Source organism: Halichondria panicea, chromosome 5 (genome assembly GCF_963675165.1).
Source record: "Halichondria panicea chromosome 5, odHalPani1.1, whole genome shotgun sequence".
NCBI classification, from domain to species: domain Eukaryota; kingdom Metazoa; phylum Porifera; class Demospongiae; order Suberitida; family Halichondriidae; genus Halichondria; species Halichondria panicea.
The window spans coordinates 3,784,781-3,806,698 of NC_087381.1; the positions used below are offsets into that span (position 1 = coordinate 3,784,781).

General features: G+C 39.2%; 3 protein-coding genes across 3 annotated transcripts; 2 read left to right on the forward strand and 1 right to left on the reverse strand.

The window, feature by feature from the left end:
• The first annotated feature begins 36 nt into the window (after nucleotides 1–36).
• On the forward strand, nucleotides 37–2,787 carry LOC135336084 (eukaryotic translation initiation factor 4E-binding protein 1-like). The gene is made up of 3 exons (XM_064531874.1): nucleotides 37–453; nucleotides 2,201–2,371; nucleotides 2,590–2,787. The coding sequence occupies exons 1-3, from the start codon at nucleotides 309–311 to the stop codon at nucleotides 2,631–2,633; spliced, it is 360 nt and encodes a 119-aa protein (XP_064387944.1). The 5' UTR covers nucleotides 37–308; the 3' UTR covers nucleotides 2,634–2,787.
• Nucleotides 2,788–2,965: 178 nt separating this feature from the next.
• On the reverse strand, nucleotides 2,966–6,617 carry LOC135336017 (COP9 signalosome complex subunit 4-like). Its single transcript, XM_064531782.1, has 10 exons — nucleotides 6,451–6,617; nucleotides 5,841–5,992; nucleotides 5,692–5,795; nucleotides 5,385–5,538; nucleotides 4,394–4,544; nucleotides 4,101–4,185; nucleotides 3,752–3,837; nucleotides 3,560–3,675; nucleotides 3,342–3,426; nucleotides 2,966–3,233 (listed from the first exon to the last, which is right to left on the reverse strand). Exons 1-10 carry the CDS (start codon nucleotides 6,599–6,601, stop codon nucleotides 3,100–3,102), a joined length of 1,218 nt encoding a protein of 405 aa, XP_064387852.1. The 5' UTR covers nucleotides 6,602–6,617; the 3' UTR covers nucleotides 2,966–3,099.
• A 55-nt stretch (nucleotides 6,618–6,672) lies between these two features.
• LOC135335914 (transient receptor potential cation channel subfamily A member 1 homolog) lies at nucleotides 6,673–21,422 on the forward strand. Its single transcript, XM_064531618.1, has 21 exons — nucleotides 6,673–6,819; nucleotides 9,911–9,979; nucleotides 10,395–10,560; nucleotides 10,833–10,935; nucleotides 11,246–11,425; nucleotides 13,305–13,451; nucleotides 14,608–14,725; nucleotides 15,741–15,859; nucleotides 15,908–16,023; nucleotides 16,166–16,289; nucleotides 16,547–16,733; nucleotides 16,909–17,083; nucleotides 17,290–17,343; nucleotides 17,401–17,451; nucleotides 18,553–18,971; nucleotides 19,055–19,255; nucleotides 19,401–19,469; nucleotides 19,886–20,098; nucleotides 20,279–20,371; nucleotides 21,155–21,199; nucleotides 21,267–21,422. Exons 1-21 carry the CDS (start codon nucleotides 6,754–6,756, stop codon nucleotides 21,330–21,332), a joined length of 2,781 nt encoding a protein of 926 aa, XP_064387688.1. The 5' UTR covers nucleotides 6,673–6,753; the 3' UTR covers nucleotides 21,333–21,422.
• The last annotated feature ends 496 nt before the right edge of the window (nucleotides 21,423–21,918 follow it).

The window sequence follows — 21,918 nt, forward strand, 5'->3', positions numbered from 1 at the left end:
ACAGAAGGGGAAGCCCGTGTTCATTAATTAGAAGCTGCAGCACATGGTAATACAAGTTCATGTTGATTGTTGCCAGGATTGTTGCGTCACCAGATATATCAGGACTCATACTCTTTCGTACAAAGCTAGCTGATCTCTCCTCTCTTCCTTGCGTCCTGTCCGAAGTTGCACTTGTCGTGGATTAAGTTCAAGTGTATTCGGCTTGACTGGTAGATTATGACAAGCTTCCCTCTTGGCTAACTAAAACCAACTCATAGTCGAGTCGTACCTACTATACTAGAACAAGACCACAAGAACACTGAGCCGAGATGTCTACAGCCCCAAACTTAGAACGTCAGACGAGCGACAGTCTGAGTATTCCTGATCGCCGTGTCGTCATCAAAGATCCCACTGAAATGCCTCTAGACTACTCCACAACCCCTGGGGGCACGATGTTTTCAACCACTCCAGGAGGTACGTAAGTTTAACAATCTATTTATAAAGTATTATGGCTTCAGTAAGCGGTTTGTTCGGTTATTATGTTTGGTTTTCGGTTTAATTGGCAGTGTAGTGCTTAACGTACGTACGTACATACAGTACGTGGATGTTATTGACCACCTGTTTGCTCAATCAGCAGTTACTCGATTGACGATTTAATATTCATAGTTTGTGTTGAGCACAATGAGCAACATGTAGTAAACCAACGTGTGTGTCTCGGAAGAGAAGAGTGCTCATATACTTGGGACGGTCTCGCTATACGAGTGTTCATCATATTCAATAATGTTGGGGTGTGTCAGTAACAGCAATAACTATTAATAGATCTAGGTAATGGTCGAAATGTCACGAATCGTCAATTAAGTTAAAAACGATTAATTAGCTTATGACCAGAGTGCTGAAAATGCCTTCTGAGTGGAAGAATTGAGCTAAAGTGTCCTTAGTATAATTATACGATTATACGAACACGTACGTCCTCCAACTTTGAAGTCAAACCATTACAGTCTGCAGCAACCAGAGCCACTAGTTCTAAGGAATGTGTCTGCCTTCATCCACCACCACCACCACCGCCAAAATCTCGATTGAACCTGATTAAAGCTTTGCTATTACTTTTAATAAGTACATGCATGTACATGTATGTATGTATGAGTCTAGAGGTACAGTAGACTCTCACTATTCCGGCTCTACGGCCATTTGGTTTGGCACAAATTGCTAGCTAGATGTTTACTTCACAAAACTCACCCTGAAGTACGGCCACTTGCTATTCCGTATACTGGCCAGTGCTGGCTGTCCCAAACTAGGTAATTTTATTATACGTTGCCGGATATGATGTTTTAGGTGTGGTTTGGCAGGGATTATACTTAAATTAGAGAGCAGAATGATTCATTACCCTCGAGACAAGAACTGCAAAATTAGTCATTTAAGCCCCAGCTAACGAGAGTGTACTGTATAATATTATTATTATACAACGTGTACTAGCTAGTGTAATAATTATGTTATTACAGTAACTTGGTCGGGACAAGAACTATAAGATAATTATGTAGAGCTGTCACTGTTGTCACAAATTACCCTGTATAAATGTGACTTGTGTGTCTGTGTTGGCACTTAATATAGTCAATCTGTCATCATGCAGCATAATAATGCCTTGGTGCGCATGCGCAAGCAAGGTATACGGTTTGTGTGTCTGTGTAGACTGTACAGCTGCTCAAGGATCAATGAAGTGCAAGTAAGAGTTCCGATAGGCTTCTAGTCATGAATTTTTATTCCAAAATAATGCTTTGTTCACGAGTTATGCCTAGTTTTGCTTACTTGGAAAGTCATTGCAGCCTTTTCGAAGAGTGCGTAGCAAAACTTGTTCACCGAGTGTTACTACTCTACTTAGTAGTTAGCTTTGCACTAGAACGCTAGCTATTGGTAGCTGAAAGAGTGCAAGTGGACGCAGCCATTAATTTTAGACTTGAACTTTTGGCATCAATCGTTTTTAACACAATCATGGTCAATCATTATCATTTCCCACTCTTTGAGTTTGCATGCAGCTATTAAATTAATGGTCATCATAATAATTATAATGTGCTATTAGGGAGCGCTACAGTGCTTATAATTTCATTATAGCAAGTGCTGCATGTTTTTCACTAAAATACCTTGGGCTGTCGTATGTCGACCTATGTCTAGATCTCCTTGTATGTGTATAATATATATAACTAAAATTCGTGTCCAACTTATATAGGAACAAGGATTATTTATGACCGAAAGTTTCTGCTCCTCATGAGAAATTCACCTCTAGCCAGAACTCCACCCCCTAAACTGGCCTCAATTCCTGACATCATCAACGAAGATGCTGACCCTCCAGAGGAGAAAGAGGAGACCATGAGTCCAGAACCACCTGCCCCCAGTAAAGGTGTGATGTGTGTCTGACTGACTCCCTTAATATTGGGATTATAATGTGTACATCTACGTATATTTAACCTTCATATCCACGTGCTTTAATTGACTATTAGCCACACAGAAAACTAGGAGTTTTATTCGTCACCATGCATCTTATAATTAGTGTACAACCGTGTTTTCAACTCTGTAGGCCACTTGTGATTGAACTGATGTCTACATTTGTATTTTCAGGTGTTCCTGAGAATTCTGAAACAGAGTTGTTTGCAATGGACTGAGAAAGTTTTCGGATAAATAAGTGAACTTCTTGTTGGACAATGTGTCATCATGAAATTTTTTTCGTATGTTTTCTATACAATATTATGTATACGTGTATTGCCTTTTTTTGTATTGTGACTTTTGTGACCTCAGTATTTATTCATTCGAGTGGAATCTTCTTGTGCACGTGGCTAGCTGGCATGTGAGTCATGCATAATTATACTGCATGTATAACGATGGTGCGTGGAGTGCACATGTACATGCACATGCACAATCAAGTCCAGTACTAATAATTATTATAAACACTGTACGTGGCGTGGCCTTGAGATTTCAATGCGAGAGTAATCTGACATTCGAATAGGGCACAAATCATTAAGCCCAAAAATTAATTAGATGATGCTCTAAAATAAATTAACTTACACAGTTAAACAATCTCAAAACTCAGTTACAGGTATGTACATGTATTGTTCTGCACACTATGTAGTTTCAGAGAGACATCTGCTGATCCAGAGAGGATGCCACCCACGAGGAGTGGTGGTGATTGATCTTGTCCACTATGGAGTTAACTAAGCAGCATACACTGTGTATCTTGTTGTCCCACGAGGGAAGAACCTCTTGCTCTGTGTGATAGTGCATTGTAGAGTAAAACGTGCATGCAATACGCATGAGCCCTATTTATACAAGCACTAATTTGGGTAAACTAGTCTGCAATTGTCTCAAGTACTCACTTTTAAAATAAACTATGCCGTCAATTTGATCAATAGTTCCATTCATTCGTCTCTCAGCAATCATCCTAGCCGAAACTTTCTCAGCCTACAATGTACATAAATAACAACGAAAGTATGCACGCATGGAGACTAGCAACAATCCACAAAAATATATAGTACATGTACACTTGCACACACCTTTGTTTCTACAAAGCACAATGTATATACACTGGACCAACCTTAGCTGGAGGAATGGCCAATAGTCTACCTAGTTCCTCGAACGTAATGTTATTGTACAGCTTGCTGGCAGACAGAATATTGTGTTCTATAACAGCTTGATCCAGAATACTAGAACCTGATATCGTATATCATGATCAGCACACACACAATTAAAGTGTTGTAATGATAATACATGTAAAGTGAATACTTACCATCAGCAGTGGTTGCTTTTTGATGGCTAGCTAGCAACACTGAGAACTCTTCTAACTCATTTAGTCGAATTATCCTCTCCAGATACCTTCATCATACGATGTACATGTGTAATTATGCAGGTTGATAAAACACCCTACACTATGCAATTAAGTTGTTGCAACCACTGTGTGCATACAGGTGTCTTAAATACCAGCATTGTCATACTTTTGTACACATGTTCTGTTGCTACATTGTATAACATAATAAATATTGTTTCAATACCATTGGCTCATATATCTGCAACTATCACATGTTCAGAGCTTACACCTGTTGTACATACATTGATTGTACTGCTATATAATATCTCACATTTTTTCCAGAATGTTGAAAGCTGGTAGTTGTTGACATCGTTCATCTTTGTACAGGGTGGAAAGTTGCTTTGATCTCTGCTGACCTGGGATATACATTATACATGTAAGGCAGTGACATAATAGTTATAATTATGTGACTAAAATGATTGTCTAACGTACTGTACATGTACATTTCACCACCCTTATTAAATTTCAAAAATAGAGCGTACTACGTGTACATAAATTGTATACATGGGTCGATACACATTCACCAATTGGTAATCCCTGCCATGTAACATTTATTGCACTAACCTGCTTGGGAGAGTATGGCACATACAGAGGCACAGCGCAGTGACTGCAGCCTCTCACTGGGGTGAATGGCAGGCTCATAAGACAAATGGATGTAGCGCCGAGCAGCATCGTTGAACTTACGTCTGAAATCGGCCATTCTTGCACAGCAAACCTTGGTAAAAATTACAGCAATTAGTAGGCAATTAGTATAATTATTGAGAGCATGATAAATTGTCCTGTTCCTCAGGTAGACAATTAGAAGTGTAAAACTATAACTATGGACTGCACAGATGTACATGTACTATGATTGTACATGCCTGATTGATACATCATTATGCCTCGGTGCGCATGCGCAAGCGAGGTATACGGTAGTGTGTGTGTGTGTGTGTGTGTGTAGACTGCTATTATAGCTGCTCAAGGATCAATGAACTGTAAGTAAAAGTTTCTATAGGCTTCTAGTAACGTTTTCTTGGATTTTAATTGTGGATTTGAAAAATAATACTTTGTTCTCGAGTTATGCCTACTTTTGCTTGGAATGCCACATTGCAGCCTTTTCAGAAGAGTGCGTAGCAAAACTTGTCCATGGATTGAGTGTTGCTACTCTACTTAGTAGTTAGCTCTGCACTAGAACGCTAGCTATTGGTAGCTGCAAGAGTGAAAAGAGAGCTGCAAGGCTCTGCTGATATGCAGCCATTCATTTTAGACTTTGATATCGATCGTTTTTAACAACAATCATGGTATATCATTACCCACTCGTTGAGTTTCTGTGTGACTCTACATGCAGCAAAATTTATAAAATTGTTCATCATGATAATTATGTGTGTATAAAAGCTATTACTATAATAGCTAGTGGCTTTATGTTATTATGTTGTGTAGCTTTGAAACCTCCACCGAGGCATCAGCACCCGCGGTGCTTTCATTCTACCAGGTTTCTCGCAAGTGTTCAAGTGATGGCGACTCAGATCGTTATGTTCTTATAAGCTAACGTACTCCAGAACTTCATAAACCGTACCTTGTAAATAATGTGCAGGTCGTTTCTGTCCACCTCTGACTGCAGCAAAGCTGCTCTGTTGATGTAAGCCTCAGCAGCTACGTGATTCTGCTCTTCCAAATACAGCTGAGCTATCCTTAGGTACACTTCCATCTTGAAGTCCGAAGGGTATATTCTATGTGGTAAAGGTAATCACATTTAATTTACATGTGCGACTACTACGTGTGTACATAGTATAATTATAACGTTAGCAGTATATGAAATAAGCCACTAAACAAGGCTACATGTATATACAACCTCTAGTGGTAAAGAATTGACTGATACTAACTTTTGCCCGGAGTCCATAGGAATTGCACACAGCAGTTCAGCACTTTCCGTCCAATTCTGCTCAGCTTCTAAAATCTTTGACAGTGACAGTCTTACTTGAGTGGCCTGGCAAAATAATTGATAATAACGATTAAAAAATTGTTAAGTTACCTGTTCCTCAAAGGAGACACTTCTGGATTGCATTTTGGAGAGAGTGAACAGGCACATGGGTTTAGCCACACTTTTCTCTAGCTCAGGGATCTTCTCACAGAAAAATGTCATGACTGCCTTAGATGACACAATTCCCAAACTCTCGTCCAGTGCTGTATACCAAAACAAAATTAACACATCTTTACAAGCGGTATTGCTTAACCCATGTGGGAGCATTTAATTAATACAAGATACGAGTGGCACCCAGAAAAACCCCCAAATTACGTTCATGGCATCTTTATTGACATGTACAGCTGCACCTACATTGTAGCTAGCTATGCATCAAATGCATGCTCATAATAATAATTATAGGCCGAAACAATACTTGACAATACAAACACGCCTTTTTACAAGTACCATAGAAGTTTGGACTTTACCGAGTCGGCACTAAAATTACAGTACTCACGCAGTCAACACACATTTCATACTGCATAAAATCGTGCTTGAGCAAATGCAGCTGAGTGGTCTATGCATACTGTGGAAAGGACAGTTGACCAGACTAGCATTAATTCATGCATGCTACCGGGGTAGCTATACTCTCAGCTACATGTAGCTAGTCCCAATGGTCTACCAGCATTGACGAAGACCTCCAAAGCTGCCCTCAGGTCATTCCCTTCCTTGCACTCATCTAATAAGGAAGAAAATACCTCCCTGTACTTTTCAACTACATTCTTGGCAGTAGACTTGACGTTCTTCAGCTTGGACTGTGCAATAGACGCCATTTTTTTTATATTTTAAATGAACTTTGAACTTTGGTCTTGGATTATAGGGCGTGGTCAGCTTGTGTGTGAGGTCATACAGTGCAGCCAGTTAATTTTCTAACATCACATCATTTCAGATTCAAAGATCAGAGAACAGGTAAAAAGAGTTGACTATGGCCAACAAGAGTACAAGTCAGGAAGGCATTTTTCTGCAAGACCTTTCACTGCAACTGCATGAAGTAAGGTGTTGGTTAGATCAATAAAAAGGCTATACTCTTGACTCAAAAATGCAGTTGGTTTTTCGATGTTGTATACTGTACGTATTGCAACACATTACGAAGCCAGAGGTCTTCTCTTTTGTAGGTTGAAATGTTATGTTTGGTTTCCTGGTATCGCATAGTTAGAGGGTCACATCTCGATTGCAGGCCGCTTAAATTACATTGTTTCTAGCGGCCTGTAATCGAGGCTATGGTTTGACCTCTATTTAGGACGCAACATGAAAAATAATTGTCAACACAGCAGTCACTATTTTTAGAGGTCAGAGAATTGTTGCCTAAGATCGAGGGTGCCCCATATTTGGAGGTTCGCCTTAAATCGAATAAGTACGGTAGGTACAAGAGGCTCTCTGTACTGAAATTATTCTTGTTGCCAATGTCAACAGTGATGATTTTGTGAGTGTCTGTACAAGAGTGACGGCATGTGTGCATTTCAGGCGAATCCAACAGTGTCGCTCAAATAGAAAAAGAAACAACTATAATTCCAGTATGACGGTTTTAATTATTGGAGTGGCGCTTAGCATTAGATAGTAGTCCATGAAGCTATAATAGATAAACTGTAGATGTATAATTACCCGAGGCCGTGCCGCGGCCAGCGGGTACAGTAGTCCGTTGGTTTGTTTGTTTGTGTATTTTTGCGTCCTTTTTCGAGGTACGTATATACAGCTAAAGTAATCCTGTACAGGAACAAAATTTCATTGCTCATAATTATTACTTAGCCAGGTTCCATGCTTCTTACATACTATACCATTTGTATTACTCCAAACAGCTGAGGGTTAGCACTTCAGTGCTCTAGTTTTACTATGTATAAATTATAACCTTGATTTCAAGACATATAATTATTATGTAGCCCCCAATTAAAAATTGACTTGGCGCTTCCATTAGGGGGGTGCTGTAATTAGAAAAAAGACGATAATTAATTGTCACTGTGTATACAATTGTGACCGGGCCTAGGAAAACAACCCTTATGGAGCAAACTAGTAATGTTCAGTACACTACAAAGTAAAATAATTAGAGCTATTTTAGGATTTTGGTTTTCTTTCATAAGAAGTACATAACTTCAATATCTCCTCTAACTTTAAAAAAAAATTTTTTATCCGAAAATTTTTTTGTATAGCCGTTACAAGGCAGCCATTGAATTTTTTCATGCTGTTCTTGAATGCGGATAGAACTTGGAACATTAGTTTCTCAAAACGGTAGGTCAATACTGTCCCCCTTTCACCCGAAAATATTTTAGGGTAGGAAGGTGCAAAGTGAGTGATATTGTAATCAATTTGAAGCTTAAGCACTGCTTTATTTAATTAAGCAATAAAATACAATTAATTAGTTTGCTCCATAAGGGTTGTTTTCCTAGGCCCTGTTAGCCTCCTTCGCAGCCTTTCCTTTTTCTGTTCTTTGTCACACGGTTAATAAGATAAAATACGGTAAGAATTGGAGGAACAAAGAAAGAAAGAAAGAACCGTCTAAGAAAAAGGAGAGCCTGCCTCGCTAAGTCGCGTGACGGTGGCACAGTGAAAATGAGCGTGGGCTTTCAGTAGATGGGCCGAGCCTGACAGGCAACAAAGCCACAGGATGCCTACGCATTGCAGACTTACTTTTATATGCAAGTCTGGAGATATTATCATAGACGATGGCTTTAATACCTAGCATAGTGAAGTCTGAAGACTAAAGGTCTATCTTTGAGCCTATCCTCAAGCCTCAAATTGAGGCTTGAGTTATTATTATTGAACAGTAGTCTAGTCTAGAAACAGTGTATTTGAGAATGACATGACAATGTTGCAAGGTTGTGATCTCATGAGTACTGACAGAATGAGACTAAACCATACTAATTTGCAATTGTGTGCATGAGACAGTTTTCACAGAGGCACGAGCACCAATGTCGAATTTTCCCTTAGTTCGTAATCTAATTTGATGTTAGAGATCGATAGGGTCTAGTCAATTCCATAGTCGTACAATCCTATTGTTTTTGAGGTTCTGCTCCTTTTGGAAACTTTCTGGCAGTAGAACCAGCTCTATAGTGGATACGAAAATAAAACCTGCAGATAAGCACTCATCAGGTCTACATTGTCTGCTGTAATTTGAGACACTCGGCTAGGTCGAACGTGAGGTCTTGAGAGTGGGAGCACATTGAGTTTCATAAGGCGAGTCTGTAGTTCTGCTGTAGTTCTACTGTAATTATCCAAGGATAAAATTAGTTGCCCTTGCCCTTCTAGTTTGGATAGTGTGATTGTGCCAGGGCAATCTATATAGCTTCTTCTTCTTCATTATGACTTGGACTAAAACATTCCTTCTGATGACATGAAGGGATCTGTCAATTTTGGCATGTCAGAAGTATTGCTGTGAGTTGTCCAGGATCTGGGATAGGTTCCTTCTTTGCCCAGGTCCTTTTGACAAGGGCTATTATCAGATACAGTAGTACTCTAGCCTTTCATACTTCATCTTGTAGAGCTAACTTCTACATACTGGTCTGTAGCTTCACACACGTACACTAGTAATGTATAGTACACTGCTTTGCCTCTAGTTCCTGGTAAATACGCTCCAAGTACTGTGTCACAGTGTGTGGGAGGACAGATATTGCGGTTTACTCTTGCCCACGCTCAATTAAATTTGGCTACGTCAGTAGCAGATCACAAGACTTAGCGGGGCAGGCCTTCCTTTTTCTTAGTGGCTTCCTTTTTTCTTTCTTTGCTCCTCCAATTATTCCCGTATGGTGTTAACATTGTGACAAACAACAGAAACAAAATTATAACTGAAAAAGGAAGGCCTGCGAAGGAGGCTAAGGCCCTGTCACAATTATTCTAAGATCATGGTTACAGTGTAGGTGATTTCGAAATTACACTGTTCAAAGTGTTTCGATATCACCTAATCATAATAATTAAGATCATGGTTAGAACCATGGTCTTAAGGTTACGGTCAACCGTTTGCTCATTAATTATTCATGAGCTAGATCTAGTGATCTTTTCCAGCTAGAATGAGCTGGGAAACGCAGTGGCTCGAATAGACACTTGTAATCCTATCATCGTGTGCCTGTTCACATGTATACATGTATGTATAGCCTTTGACTGATGAAGAAACCAATCACACCAATAGAGATCGTAGTGAAGAGTTCAAAATTATTGAAGAGGTAGGTAACTTTTTCGTGAGTCTAAAAATGTTTGTGTTGTGTTTGTGAATTTTTTAGTCAGAGTACTTAGTCTAGAGCACCCATGCCTCGTTTTGTTGCAAAATCAGTGCCTGAAGAATTCTTTCGAAAATGATCCACTATGCAGTCAGTATTATACATGTACATGTACTTGCAGTGACTTGTGACCCTTAATGAATGTACTCGTATACATGTACATGTACCGTCATGCTTTGTTACAGTACTCATAATTCTTCTTTAATTGTAAGCGACATACTTCTGAAGGAAGTCAGTCGATTTGTCACGTACAGTATGTAATGTGAAACCTGCCTATTGTAGTCGCCCTATAAGCAGGCCACCCTCTATAATACAGCACATGCACATGTACAAGTCATGCTGTGAATTTGCCATATCATAGGTAATTATTGAAGGTGAGGATAATATGTTGGACGATGTTCGAGAATGGCTAAGTCGCACCAAAGAAGCTGTCACATTAGCCAACGAAAAAGGAGCGACTGCACTGCATCTCGCAGCGTCTAGCTTTAGGATTGAAGTTGCAAAACTGCTGTTGGAGAATGGTGCAGGTAATGAACATGCATACTATTGCTCTGTGTGACCCGACAAAGGTCCCTGTGTTCTCTCCCCATTTTGTCAAGTATAATTATAGTGGATGTACATGTATCTGTATAGCGCTCACTAACATTTCTGCCATGAGCACTTCTTAGTATTTGTACATGCAAGTGCATTTATTAACATGTAACATAATAATTATGTGTCAGTCAAGTCCTAGCTGTTACATGTACTTATTCAGGTTTCATAATTATGTGATTTGATCACATTATGATATTCACTGCAGATCATAGAATGGTTGACCAGGAAGAGAAAACAGTGCTACACTATCTATGTGCACTTCCCAGTGTGAAAAACATCACTGCGTTTTTCAAATTGCTCCAGGAGAAGTAAGAACATAACTGTTAAAATTTGTCAAGCTAATTAAGTTTTAAAGCTAGCCACGCTGCGGGATAGCTGGATGACTTAATTAAGTGATGATGAATCATGAGCAATTATTGCACACATAATTACTGTGCAATAAGACGTTTAAACATGACTGCATTCGATGAATCTCATTGGGCCTGGCTGTAGGTAACATGATCAGCAATGAACGTATACTGTACAGTTTGTTTTTCATGCTTACATGTACGGAACCAATTAATGTACATTGTACCCTGTATATTGATGCTACACAGTTTGTATCAATTTAATTCACAGGATTGATGTTAATGATGTTAAGGCCGGTGATGATGAAAACATGACGTCACTTCATTTTGCTGCTGAGAATGGTCATTTGGAGGTTGTCATTGAGCTGTTGAAAATGGAGGCTGACATGAAAGCTCGTGATGATATTGGAGACACACCTGTCCACAAGGCCGCAGAGGCAGGACAGACCAAGTAGGGGAACATGTACACTGTCCAAATTTGTTCTAGTTTTAAAAAAAAGTTGTTTGAAAAGTGCAATGCTGTAACGCACAGTTAGTAGCTATAATGTAGTATAGCAAAATAGTGGCCATTGTTTTTCAAGTCTGTCAAACAGAGATGCTTATAATTATAATGAAAGCACCGCGGGTGCTGATGCCTCGGTGGATGTGCCAAACGTACAGTACATCCAGTCTAGAGAGTAGAATACCACAATAGGTGAGTAGTTGTATTTCTAAATGTATCTCGATCGATTAAGATTGGAACATTTCTAAGAAATTAGTGCTGATACCATTGTACAGGTGAATAAATATAAGCTACAACATTATGCAAAAATATTTCCCCAAAAGTTGTTGTAGTGGGAAATCATTTTAGGTGAAAATGGGGTGATCGTGTGTAACATCAAGTATTTCTGGACAAAATGTTCTTATCAAAAGTTGACAATTTATTCAATCTTACGTAATTTTTCGACCTTAGCCGTAAGATTTTTTTTAACCTTACCGAAACGGCACTAAAAATTAGCGATTTTGAGCACTGCGGAGGATGTGTAGATAGCAACATCGAACCTTTCATAAGATTAGCCAAACTTGTTGTGACTAAGTTCCAAACCTTAGCCGGAAACCGTTGGCCTTTTCTCTCCCTAACCGATTGCCCACTACACGTATAACAATTGTTTACTCTTTTTATTAATCACCACAAACCCACCACCTTATGTTGTCATGGACATTTTTTTGAATATTTTGTAGCTTATTTAATCACCTACACAATGGTATCAGCAGATTTTCTTGGAATTATAAAGCCCCGTTTACACGAGGCCTTTAATCCGGGTTGGAATCCGGATTAAACCTAACCGCGTTCGTGTAAACGGCCCTTATCCGGGTTCTAATTCGGATTAGCCAACCCACCTTTGGAGGTGGTTCAGATTGTGTCAGAAGCGGTTTAGCTGTGAGTAAGCACAAAGGGCTAATTCTGAGGCAGAGGAGGTACGACATACGCGTGTCATCCGTGTGTCTTTAACACACACTTTCCGAACTTTGACCTAAGGAATGTGTGTCTAAAACGTTTCCTTTGATACGCGGATGTCGTACCTCCTCTGATTCTGAGGTGTTGTACATGTTGGTGGGTGTTTCTAGAGTAAGCCTGTAGCTTCCTATCAGCCAATGTTTGCGCAAATGAAATTAGTGGTCATTTTACTATGTCCACTACTCAGAAAAATCTGACCAGGATTCGACCAGGATTAGGTGTCGTGTAAACGGGGCTATATTATATTTAGTGCAACTAACATGTACAGTACTCTGCACATTAAATTTTGTGGTATTCTACTCTCTAGACAATTATGACATAAAACTACTACGTGTAGCTATTGCTAATACACACATGATATCATGATCGATGACCGTTGATTTTTTTTGTCACATTAATTTTGCTGCATGCAGACAGAATCACAGGAAAACTTGAAGATGATTGACCATGATTGTTGCTAAAAAGGATACCAAAAGTATAAAACTATGGCTGCTCTTGCAGCTCTCTTCTCACTCTTGCAGCAACACCAATAGCCGTTCTAGTGCAGAGCTAAGTAGAGTAGCAACACTTCATGGACAACGCATTCTTCTGAAAAGGCTGCAATGGCATTCCTATTATTTTGCAAATCCACAAATTAAAATGACTAGAAGCCTAGATAGAAACTCGATTACTACATGTAATTAATTCTTGAACAGCTGTAGCAGTCTACACACACACACACACACACAAACACACTACCGTGTACCTCGCTTGCGCATGCACACCAAGGCATATAATTATGTAGTGTGGTGCTAACTGCTGACAAATAACGTACGTATGTATCCACTCGTAGAGTTCTGAAAGTGTTCTTCAAGAAGGATGCCTCATGTGCCACACTTTCTGGCTACAATGATGAGACCCCATTGCATAATGCTGTGTATGGGGGACACATAGAAACCATCAGGTTTATCCTAGAGCACAAACCCAATGTCAATACCAGGTGAGTATCTTGCTCTGTCAGCACAGGCCGTGGGCCAATAAACATTGAGCACCCAGCACTAGTGGCACACACTCATACATACACTGTGGATATACATGTAAATGCACTTGCAATAACCATAGATTGAAAAGGAAGGGGATTGGAAACGCAAATTTTTGCGTGAAACACTCCGCGTTATAGGGCGTGGCTAAAACTACAAAGGGATTATTTTATAATCAGCATGCTCATTACCTGTCTTGGCTGCCATACAATGTGCTGTACATAGAAATGGTGAAATTGATCACTTTTAATGTTGAATATTTTAAAAAGTAAAGAGAATATAGCTCTAAAAGGTCGACTAAGCAACGCAACCACTATCACTAAACAAATAAATGCTATAAAAGAAGGAATAGCCCTTACTATGAAGTCGTGAGAGGTCAAGGCCCGTGGTGTGTCTAAAAGTATACTAAAGTTTGAAGGACTATACTGCAAACGTTTATGAACAGTAAAGCTTATCCATGGCATGAAACCATTCTATATAGCACTTAGATACATAATAACCAAGTCAAGCAATGTCTTTTGCTGTTTAGGCTTCGCAGCAGGGAAAGAGAAAAGTTGACATGGAGTAATTCAAGCTATACTCAACAAAAACTAAAAACAGAGTAAAGATAGCGGACTTAGACAAGTTAGAGCTTGTCAGTGGTGTAAACTTACTTCTCTAGAGTAACCTCCCAGCGTCTGAGTGATCGCTAGTGCATAGGAGAGCTAGAAACAGTTGAAATACAACCAGAGTACGGTCAAAACAAAAATAATCGCGAGCGCGAAATCATAACGCGGAGTGTTTCAACCATTTACACAGGGAGGCCTGGTCGTTTCCAATCCCCTTCCTTTTCAATCTATGCTATTCAGTCTCTACATGTGCTGTATAGATATGTATGTACATATACATGTATGTGGGCTTCTCTGGGGTAGTCAATTACATTACCTGTAAGTAACTTATCTGGGTCAGTTACCGTTGCAAGCTAGGTGTTTGTTGGGTCGTAGCTTATCAGGTTTTCTCACTTTTTGTAGGCTCATGCATGCAGTGATTATCTATAACCTTAATTGTCACAATTTTCAGCACTAGCCTGAACACTATTTTGCTTCTGCCACATACATGTACATGCATACATTACAGGTCCACTAATGATGAAACTCCTCTCCATTTGGTAGCGATTGAAGGGAGCATTGAAATTGCCCAGCTTCTTCTCAATGAAGGTGCTGAGGTCAACCCTCCTTCCAACAATAAATTTACAGTAAGATGTGTGATTACGTAAATGTATAATAACTGATAATTCACCTGCACACGGGTAGTGATGTAAGACCTTGATTGTTGGTTAGTGCTTGTACAGCCAATTTATTAATACATGGCGCCATTCAATTACCGTATTTTATCGGACAGCAAAAAATAGGAATTGTCCGGGTATAATTGGAACAGATTTTTATAGAGCATGCGAAGTGTCCGGAATAATTAGAACAAGCAAGCAGCTGCATGCGAGCTAGCTAAGTTTAATAGAACAGGGTACGACTGAATAGTTGCACTAGCTATCTAAAACTAGCTAATTAAAGCTATCTAACTGCAGTACTGTAAGTCTTACTTGCCGTCTATGAATGATAACTCAACTTTTCAAGGTATTGTCCGGATATTTAGAACAAATGTAATATTAAAGTACTGGAGTGTCCGTTGTATTAGAACAACGAAAATTGCCCAAAAGAGTGTCCGGGGTAATTAGAAGTGTCCGATATATTAGAAGATATACGGTACCTGGACTGTTAAATGAATGTAATTTTGTACAAGCAAATTTACCTATAATATATAGACGTTGTACATGTACATGCATGTACCTACTGTGTACGTGCTAGCCTCGTCCCCAGGCCTAGTTGTCTCTATTATAACTCTAGGTCGCCAACTAGGCCTGGTAAAGATTTTATATGATCGTGCCTGTCATGTTGGTAAACTGTACCGTAAAACATGTTGTAAAACTAGTTGTGCGTGGCTTAATCTTACCAAAACCACTGCACTGAGAGCTAGCTATAGCTACCGTAGCTTTATAAACTAAGACCATGCATATGCTACTTCTAGTGTCAGAAGGCACATGTAGATCCTTAATATCCAGATGTTACAAACATATTCCAGAACTTGGCATGTACATGTAGCATTAATTTGAGACAACTCGACCTGGGACGAGGCTACATGTACATATGTGTGTACATGGCGTGCTTTCAACTTGGTGTGACAGTCTAATCATGATGTTCCAATCTCTCCTCCAGAAATCTCCCTTCCACAAGGCTGCTTACTACGGTCAAACAAAGTTGGCAATCTTTCTTCTGGAGAAGAATGCTGATGTCAGCAATGCAGCATTCAGAGATGTCATCTCCGAGGGCTATGAGTAAGTCTATTATAATTATACTTAAGTAGTTAATGTTGTGTGCTTCAGGACCATTGCTAAGGCAATCATTGAAAAGCACCAGTGGCCACTCGCTCTTCGTGGGAGATACAAACGCCGGGAAAAGTATACGACAGCTTTGAGGGAACTGATTGTGAAAATGCCAGGTATTGTGATATGAGACCTATTCGTATGTGTACGTACATGTAGCTTGCTGTGTGCATGTACATGCATGTACTGTAGCTTTTATGTTATTAACAACAAACCATTTACACATGCATGCTTTACAATTGTCAACGTTTTCTTCAGCTGTTGCAGAGCAAGTGCTAGATCACTGTATCGTTGAAAGTACTCATATTCATGAAGACACTGACTACAGCGTTGTTTACAACTATGAGTTCCTCGAAGATGTTCACGAGGGCTCTGGCTCTACGTAAGAATAATTACACACCTGGCTTACATGTATACATGTATATACATTTCTACCGGTACATGGTATAATTATACAGTATACATGTAAGTTTTTAAAGCTAGTGAAGTCCACTCTAGACCACTTTAAGTGTGATGCAGTTACAATAATTATAATTACATGTATTATCTCACTGAAGACACTGAAGACACATGTACATGTAGTTGTTCGAAAATAGAAAATAGAGTTTTGCCATTATTTTATTACTTTCTCTTTTACAGAGAAGTCTCAGAGGTGAGGACGAAGAATATAGTGAAATCTGCTGTAGACGAAACAGATAGTGGGGGGAAGAAAAAGAAGACACATAATGCTCATGGTTGCAGCTATGAAGAAATTTGTAGCAGAGACTCTCCTCCCACTTGGGGTCCTTCTGCATTCAGCAAGGCAAAACATCCTCTGCAAATCATGGTACAGTTGAGCCTCGATTATCCAAACCCCTGAATTCTCGATTATCCAGATGAAAGATTCGGCTACATTTAATAGCAAACACGTACAGTACTTGCACATGCGATTTAAGTGTCCACGTGGTTGAATAAGTGAGCTAGCTGTCTGAAAATGCATGTTCTATGCTTTGTGATTGCAGGTAGATCGAAAAGAGTTAAAACTGTTGAAACATCCAGTTGTCGGCTCTCTACTTCATTACAAGTGGAATAAATTTTGGTTGATTGGGTACATTGTCAATCTACTGACCTACGCCGTGTTCCTATCTCTGCTCACTGCTTTTGCCCTGCTAGTACCCAACCCACAGTCTCCTCAGTGTAAGCGCTGGGTACTCGTGTCATTGTGTAATGCAGCAGAGGCACTATATGATTGTACATGATAATGTTTATATTCTAGTCAATATTATTTTGTGATTGCAAGTGCATCTACATGTACGTATTGGCATGTATAATATTGCATAATTATAGTACAACATTTTAATTTACATTGTAACTGTGTTGTAAAGTTTGTATTTATTCTGCAGGTGTGAACAGCACCGTGCTTACAGAAAATGGAACATTGGTCTACTGTCCATTAAGTGATATACTTTGATAAGGCCTGTATGAAGTTTATACTACACGTATTTGTACTGCAGGTATTAACAGCACAGTGCTTACAGAAAATGGAACATTGGTCTCCTGTCCATGTAAGTGAGAGTACGTGCACACTAGAAGGTACACATATACTATATATAAATGAAAGCACCGGAGCCAGAGAGATACATGCTGTGCAGACGTCACACACACAAATTTGACCTACACCACCATTAGAGTACTTGTGAACTCCTCGCAGCCTTTAAAACCAGTATCTCTGGCTCCTAGTGAGTGAGGTGTTCTTGTTTAATGTGAGGTGTGACGCTAAACAGGAACACCTCCTTAGGGCCAAGATACAGGCTGTGCAACTCAACTAGGCACCCAGATATGACTAGCCTCGATTCCAGACCGCGAAGAGAAAGGCGGCCTGGTATACTTTGTATGCACATGCGCGAAATAATTGACAGCAATTTCATCATACAAATTGTAAAAAACCGGACAAAGTTACAAAAAGGATAATTATGACAATGTGACCACAATGGCAGCTTTCAGAGACACTAATCAAAGTAAATAATTATGCTGCAGCAGTGTTGCTTCTTCTAGCTCTGTTTATCTAAGAGGCAGTTCAAGAAGGCCTCCCAGACAGCTAGAGCTGCCAGCTAGGAAGAGTGGTGGACTAATACATCAGTAGATCATTAGTGAATAACTTCCCGAGTGTCGAATTAAAGCTTGCATTCAGGAGTGATCATTAGCTTCTTGATCTTCAGCAATGACTTCCTGTCGAACATAAAGGCAAGATTTGGTAGCAGAAGACTTTCCTGGTCCATATTACCACAACCTCATCACGTCAGGGGACCCACAGGAACACATGCTTTTCCCCTAACATCTGTAGACTTGGCTTGATACAATAAAGGGCGTAAGAACTCAGTTATCTTTGCACAATACTTCTATGTAACTTTACGCTCTCAACAACAACCCCGCAATAACCACGCCCATTATTGGCCGGCTTCTTCCGGTTGTTCCTGTTTAGTGGCCCTACATGTGCATATGCACATCGAGGCATAATTATAGAGTATCAATTATCATGCATGTAAAATTAATAATTAATGCAATGCATAAATTATTATAATATAAAGCTGTGTGTAGCCTCCCCACTGTGCAATTAATGTCATTTTCTCCATGTAAATTAGTCAAGCACTATATTTATCTTGCAGCTACTACAGATGAGTTAAAGGCATTTATCATTGCATCATCGGCTATTGTACTGCTCTTGGCTTTAGCTCGGTTTTTCTTTGAGATAATCCAGCTCTACACCAAAAGATTGTCTTACCTTACTGACTGGATTAACTGGGTAGAAGTCATTCAATATGTCACTACAATAGTATTTGTGGTGGTGTATAATACAGACAATTTCTGTGTCTTGAACTGGCAGTGGCAAATTGGAGTGATTTCCATATTCCTTGGGTGGATTAATCTCATCGTGTTTTTTTCAAAGCTACCGTTTGTAGGGATTTACGTTCTCATTTTGATTAAAATTTCCATTACCTTCTTCAAGATGCTGCTCTTGACCGTGCTGTTGATAGTGTCCTTTGGGATACCATTCTTCATGGTTTTCTTTGACGCAAATGCCATTGTAAGTCATTGTACGTGCATAATGTATATGTAGAGCTTTTTATGGTTTGCACATTTGCACTTACATAGCTTTAATCATTACAGCGTTCTCCATTTTCGGATGTTCCCCGATCGTTGCTGAAAGTGATGACCATGACAACTGGTGAGCTGGACTATGACACAATTTTTCGTCTGGACCCGTCTGGTGGAAGTGATGATGCAGAAGAAATACGTTTTCCTCCGATTTCATTTATTCTCTGGATCATGTTCATCATACTAATGCCAATCATCCTTACCAACATGTTGGTATGTTCGTTCGTACTGCTTGTTCTAAACGGAACGTTACGTTATCAAATTAACGTTTCTGTTTGCCACAAATACAAATGTAGTAGCAATGTGTTTTCCACTCTATGCAGTATGGAGACAGTTTTTTTTCTTCTTATTCTCACAGACTAGTTTAGCAGTTAGGGACACTGAGGAAGTTCAGAAGGAAGCACAACTGCAAAAGCTTGCACTACAGGTAAGCCAAATGGAAAGCACGTAGAAGTGCTGTTGCCTCGGTATGACTAAGTACTTTAAAAGATTAGATTAGATTACCTCACCTTGCATGCGCAGTCAGTGAGTCATGTGCACCATGAAATTAATGTGTATTCGTATTTATTATTGCAGCATTTTGCTGGTTCCTAGCTGTCTTACTTAATTATAATTATGCTAGTGCTTATTTATTTGCTTTAATTGTGCTACATGTACAAATGCTTTTGAAATTGGCTAGCACAAAGGATTTTTAGAACCTCCTAAATTCAAGAAAACGTCCCTTTAACTTAATATAACAAATGTACGTAAATGCCGGCTAAACTTGTTTCAAAAACATGTGTACCCTAGCTACATGTATATGTATAATTATTCAGATTTGACTCTTTCACAATAATTATGTAGGTTGATCAAGCATTGTCGATGGAAGAACTGGTAGTTATTTTTCAGAAATGGTTCAAGTGTTGTGTGCCTAAAGGTTGGAAGCGGACTAAGCCATGGCGAAAAATATTTCCAAATAAAGAATGCAGCACAATTAAGAAACTTGGATTCACATTGTGGGAAGGAGAGCGTTATGATGATATTCAAGCCATTACTCGTGTTCTGTCCCCTCCTGAGGTATACATGTAATTGTGTTCTTGTAAAGTCTTAGTGAGTCACTGCTCTGATTGAGACACATACATGTATGTATACGTAGGCTAGTTTTCCATGACAATTGGTGTAATCATTTTGACCACCCTGTGTGTGTAATGTCCATTAACAGTGTCAGAATAAAAATTAAGGTTTTCGCAACTGCAGAATGCAAACAAAGAAGTGCTGGATATAGTTAACACACTAAATGAGAATGTATCTAAAATTGAAACTTCACTTCAGGAATTCAAGATATCTGTGGTGGGTAACAGTGTTTCTTTCTTAATTAAACGTTAGCGTGCAATTAGAAGCCTTGCGATGCTTGTTACTCGTGCTATATTAATACATGTACATACGTATACATGACGGGTTGTATTATTGCACTCTTAACCATACTATAATCAAAGAATTAATAGCACTCGTAACAGGCATTGGTGAGTAGTATGGGGGCCAGACCTTTATCTCGGGGGGCAAAATCAAAGTAGAGCTAGGATTAGGTCTGGATACTCTTGCAGCATTTCCGTGTGCTCTAGTGGAATGTGGCCAGAGCCGATTCCTATGTCATGTGAATTTTAATATGAAAATAATGATGAATGACATCTAATGTCGTAAGTCTCTACGTTCCAAGAGCGCACGGAAATGCTGCAAGAGTATCCAGACCTCTTCTCCTCTCTTTCTTCCCCCTGAGAAAAGGTCTGGCCCCCAGACTACTATACGTAAATAACATGCATGCACTCAGTGCTGCCTTGTGCACAGGCACAGAGAGACTTATACTCGTTACTATTAATTCAGAACATGTATTGCACTCAACTGCTTTTATTCAGATCGAGGAGGTCTGACATGCATGCACGAATCACTACAAGTTCAGTGCATTGATGTCTTGATCGCAGTCACGTGATAACATCTACAGGCTAATGGCTAACTTTTAGTGATTTGTGCACGTATGTTGGACTAGCTTGTCATCGACACATGCATACAATGCATGCAGAGTTTACTAAAATTAATCATGCACATGTAGATCATTATACTTTGTCATTATTGCAGAAGGAAAATGATGATAAAATACGCAGTATGGATAATACTCTCAAGGTTAGGTTGTCACCAATAATTATTATGATTGTGTCTAGTTATGTATCTCTAATTCTTTCGAGTGCAGTTACTTTTGGAAAAAGTTGGAGGGGAGAAAGTTGGAAGCAGGAGGAATCGTTTTAATACGATTTAACTGTCGAAATTTGTTAGATCTATTATAGGGGTTTTACTTATTAATTGCTGTATAATTAATTATCAGGTGCATACTTATTAATTTTGTTTCTACTCCACAATAATGTATACGTATACCTTCTAATTTATCGGACAGGAAAAAATAATTATTTTGGAAATTGTCCGGGTATAATTGGAATAGAGCATGCGAAGTGTCCGGAATAATTAGAACAAGCAAGCAGCTGCATGCGAGCTAGCTAAGTTTAATAGAACAGGGTACGACTGAATAGTTGCACTAGCTATCTAAAACTAGCTACTCAAAGCTATCTAACTGCAGCACTCTAAGTCTCCGTCTGTGAATGATAACTCAACTTTTCAAGGTATTGTCCGGATATTTAGAACAAATGTAATATTAAAGTACTGGAGTGTCCGTTGTATTAGAACAACGAAAATTGCCCAAAAGAGTGTCCGGGTAATTAGAAGTGTCCGATAAATTAGAAGATATACGGTAATAATAATTATTATTATGTTGAATTGATGATCTCTAGTAGTCAGCACTTGTTGATCGATCGAGCTCCTAATTTATTTATTTATACAGCGCGGATCTT

What these genes read in the sequence shown, in the direction of transcription:
- LOC135336084 (XM_064531874.1), top strand. Translation starts at nt 309, where the DNA reads ATGTCTACAGCCCCAAACTTAGAACGTCAGACGAGCGACAGTCTGAGT. An exon ending in GTTTTCAACCACTCCAGGAG is followed by an intron (nt 454 to 2,200) that starts GTACGTAAGTTT and finishes CAACTTATATAG; the next exon opens with GAACAAGGATTATTTATGAC. An exon ending in ACCACCTGCCCCCAGTAAAG is followed by an intron (nt 2,372 to 2,589) that starts GTGTGATGTGTG and finishes TTGTATTTTCAG; the next exon opens with GTGTTCCTGAGAATTCTGAA.
- LOC135336017 (XM_064531782.1), bottom strand. Translation starts at nt 6,601, where the DNA reads ATGGCGTCTATTGCACAGTCCAAGCTGAAGAACGTCAAGTCTACTGCC. An exon ending in GGAGGTCTTCGTCAATGCTG is followed by an intron (nt 5,993 to 6,450) that starts GTAGACCATTGG and finishes TTTGGTATACAG; the next exon opens with CACTGGACGAGAGTTTGGGA. An exon ending in GTGTCTCCTTTGAGGAACAG is followed by an intron (nt 5,796 to 5,840) that starts GTAACTTAACAA and finishes TTATTTTGCCAG; the next exon opens with GCCACTCAAGTAAGACTGTC.
- LOC135335914 (XM_064531618.1), top strand. Translation starts at nt 6,754, where the DNA reads ATGGCCAACAAGAGTACAAGTCAGGAAGGCATTTTTCTGCAAGACCTT. An exon ending in AGTTCAAAATTATTGAAGAG is followed by an intron (nt 9,980 to 10,394) that starts GTAGGTAACTTT and finishes GCCATATCATAG; the next exon opens with GTAATTATTGAAGGTGAGGA. An exon ending in CTTCCAACAATAAATTTACA is followed by an intron (nt 14,726 to 15,740) that starts GTAAGATGTGTG and finishes TCTCTCCTCCAG; the next exon opens with AAATCTCCCTTCCACAAGGC.